Source organism: Mytilus trossulus, chromosome 2 (assembly GCF_036588685.1).
Source record: "Mytilus trossulus isolate FHL-02 chromosome 2, PNRI_Mtr1.1.1.hap1, whole genome shotgun sequence".
NCBI classification, from domain to species: Eukaryota; Metazoa; Mollusca; class Bivalvia; order Mytilida; family Mytilidae; genus Mytilus; species Mytilus trossulus.
This window is the reverse complement of record NC_086374.1, coordinates 89,367,444-89,369,690: the sequence shown is the minus strand read 5'-3', so window position 1 is coordinate 89,369,690 and position 2,247 is coordinate 89,367,444. Positions and strand designations below refer to the sequence as shown.

General features: G+C 32.8%; 1 protein-coding gene across 1 annotated transcript; it reads left to right on the top strand.

The window, feature by feature from the left end:
- Positions 1-201: 201 nt before the first annotated feature.
- Positions 202-1,870, top strand: LOC134706082 (ras-like protein RAS2). The gene is made up of 2 exons (XM_063564791.1): positions 202-1,195; positions 1,863-1,870. The coding sequence occupies exons 1-2, from the start codon at positions 202-204 to the stop codon at positions 1,868-1,870; spliced, it is 1,002 nt and encodes a 333-aa protein (XP_063420861.1).
- Positions 1,871-2,247: the final 377 nt, after the last annotated feature.

Genomic DNA, 2,247 nt, shown 5'->3' with positions numbered 1-2,247 from the left:
ATTAGCACATCTTGTTAGTTGTTTACGTATTTTATGACATTTAAAGGAATTAAAGGTCAATACTTACGCTCTTTCAATTGGACAAAATGTAGTTTACGTTAGGTATATATATGACTGACAGCAAACATAATAATCATTCTATCTGATAATTATACGATATATATCAGTCCGTGCTTATATCTTCTAAACATTTCTAGAAAGATGTTGGAGCAATGTTCGAGATTTCAAATGGCCTGTCTCGGTTCTGGTGGGGTTGGTAAAACGTCAATTATTAAGCAATACCTGTACGGAACACATTCACAAGATCACAGTGAAACCGTTGAGGAGACATATATCCAGACATATAATATAAATGGAGACAACAAACGCATCGATTTCATAGATACGGCTGGAAGTTTTGTGTTTCCAGAAATGCAGAAAATTTACATTGCACGAGCAGTAGGTTTTATGCTTGTCTACTCAGTTAATGATGCAATTTCATTTGAATTAGTCAAAATCATTTGGCAACAGATAAAATCTGTTCGAAAAGATATTCTGAGCATTCCGTGTGTTATAGTGGGAAATAAGGTAGATATGGAAAACAAGAGAGAGGTCGAAACATTTGATGCATTGGAATGGGCTTATAATGAGAACCTTGGAGGATGCTTTGTAGAGGTCTCTGCAAGAGAAAATAACGGAATCAAGAATGCTTTTGACATCCTTTTAGAACAGCTAGGAAACACCAGATCAGAACAGACGGGACCTTTCCGAATGAGGACTACCAGTTTTACAAGACATCAATGTCAGGCAGATATTGAAAGAAAAATATTACAACAGAACGCAAAAAAAGCAAACTATGACATTGTATCTCTGTCTTCCAAGTGTTTTCAGAATCTTGTGTTTGATAACTATCAAGAGAAAAAAATATACAGGTTAATAAAGCCACACAGAAAACATGCTCTTTGTCATGATAACCAACAACAGAAACATTTAAAACGTTCAAGGAGCGATACATGGGCGTACATCGTGAAGAGACAAAGAAATAGTTGTGTAAAAGAGGTACGCAGCAACAGTATGTCAGAAGAAAACACTTTTTACATGGAACAAACCAAAGTAGCATCAAACATTCGGAACACAAATTTGTTAGACTGTCAAGATGAAAAACCTCTGCAAACGAACGATCTTCATCAGAGAAAAAAGTCTTCAAATAAATCATGTATGCTTATTGTTAAACGTATATTGCGACTTGTTCGTACAATACGAAGCAAGCAAAAGAGCTTAAAAGAAAATGTAATAAACATATAAATTTGATTTGAAATAAGTTTGTTTTTATTTTTTTGGTTTAACAGTTAGTTCTGTCTTTTATGCCATTTCGTTATGTCATCCTTTGAAGTATTAAATGTCTTAAGATTTAACGAACGACTAGTCACTGAGATATTCATTGGTTATCTACAGTCTGTTTTAAGTATGTTGACGGTTACTATTAATACAGTTCAATGCTTTGTTGTGTCGTGGTTTTCTTCTTATGTTAATGAGTTTTTAAGGGTTTAAGTTTGGTACCCAGATTTATTTTTACTTATTCGAATTATGACTATTGAATGCCGTAAACTATTGTTGCCTTAATTTTTCCGTTTTATCAAAATATTGTTTTGAAGACATCTGCATGTTTTTTTATGGAAAAATTGTCATCAAGGATCTTATGCTTTATATACAATAAAATCAATATATAGGAACGTTCTTGATGTTTATCAATTTCTAGTCTTTTTGACACAATATGTGCAAATTGTTTACTTAGCATCTGTAGGAAATAGTTTATCACACAATCATCAATAATGGATTTATAAATACATTATGTGTATTTCAAGTTTAATTTATTCTTGTAGTGATGTAACAAGCGGTCATCTTATTATTAGAATCTAAAACAAACGAGACGATTTTTTTTAATTTTGAACCTATCAGTTTACCTCACTTCAGTAACAAATTGCCGATACCTTCATATAGAGGACGCAATTTCCAACTGATTTGATAATAACGAGTTTGCAGCTGAAAACAAGTCTTAACAAACGTCAACAGTGTCGTCAACCCTGCTACAAGTGTAGGTGATAAGCCATGGTTATGTCAAAGAACGTCTCTTTATTTTCCAAAAAATTGGATGATACTAAGACCTTGTTGATAAATATTCAGTTTCAACTTCTCAGAAATAAACATGCTTGTCTTGAATTAAAGAGTTATTCTAAGTACTGGCGTTGTTGATTATCACATGCAGGT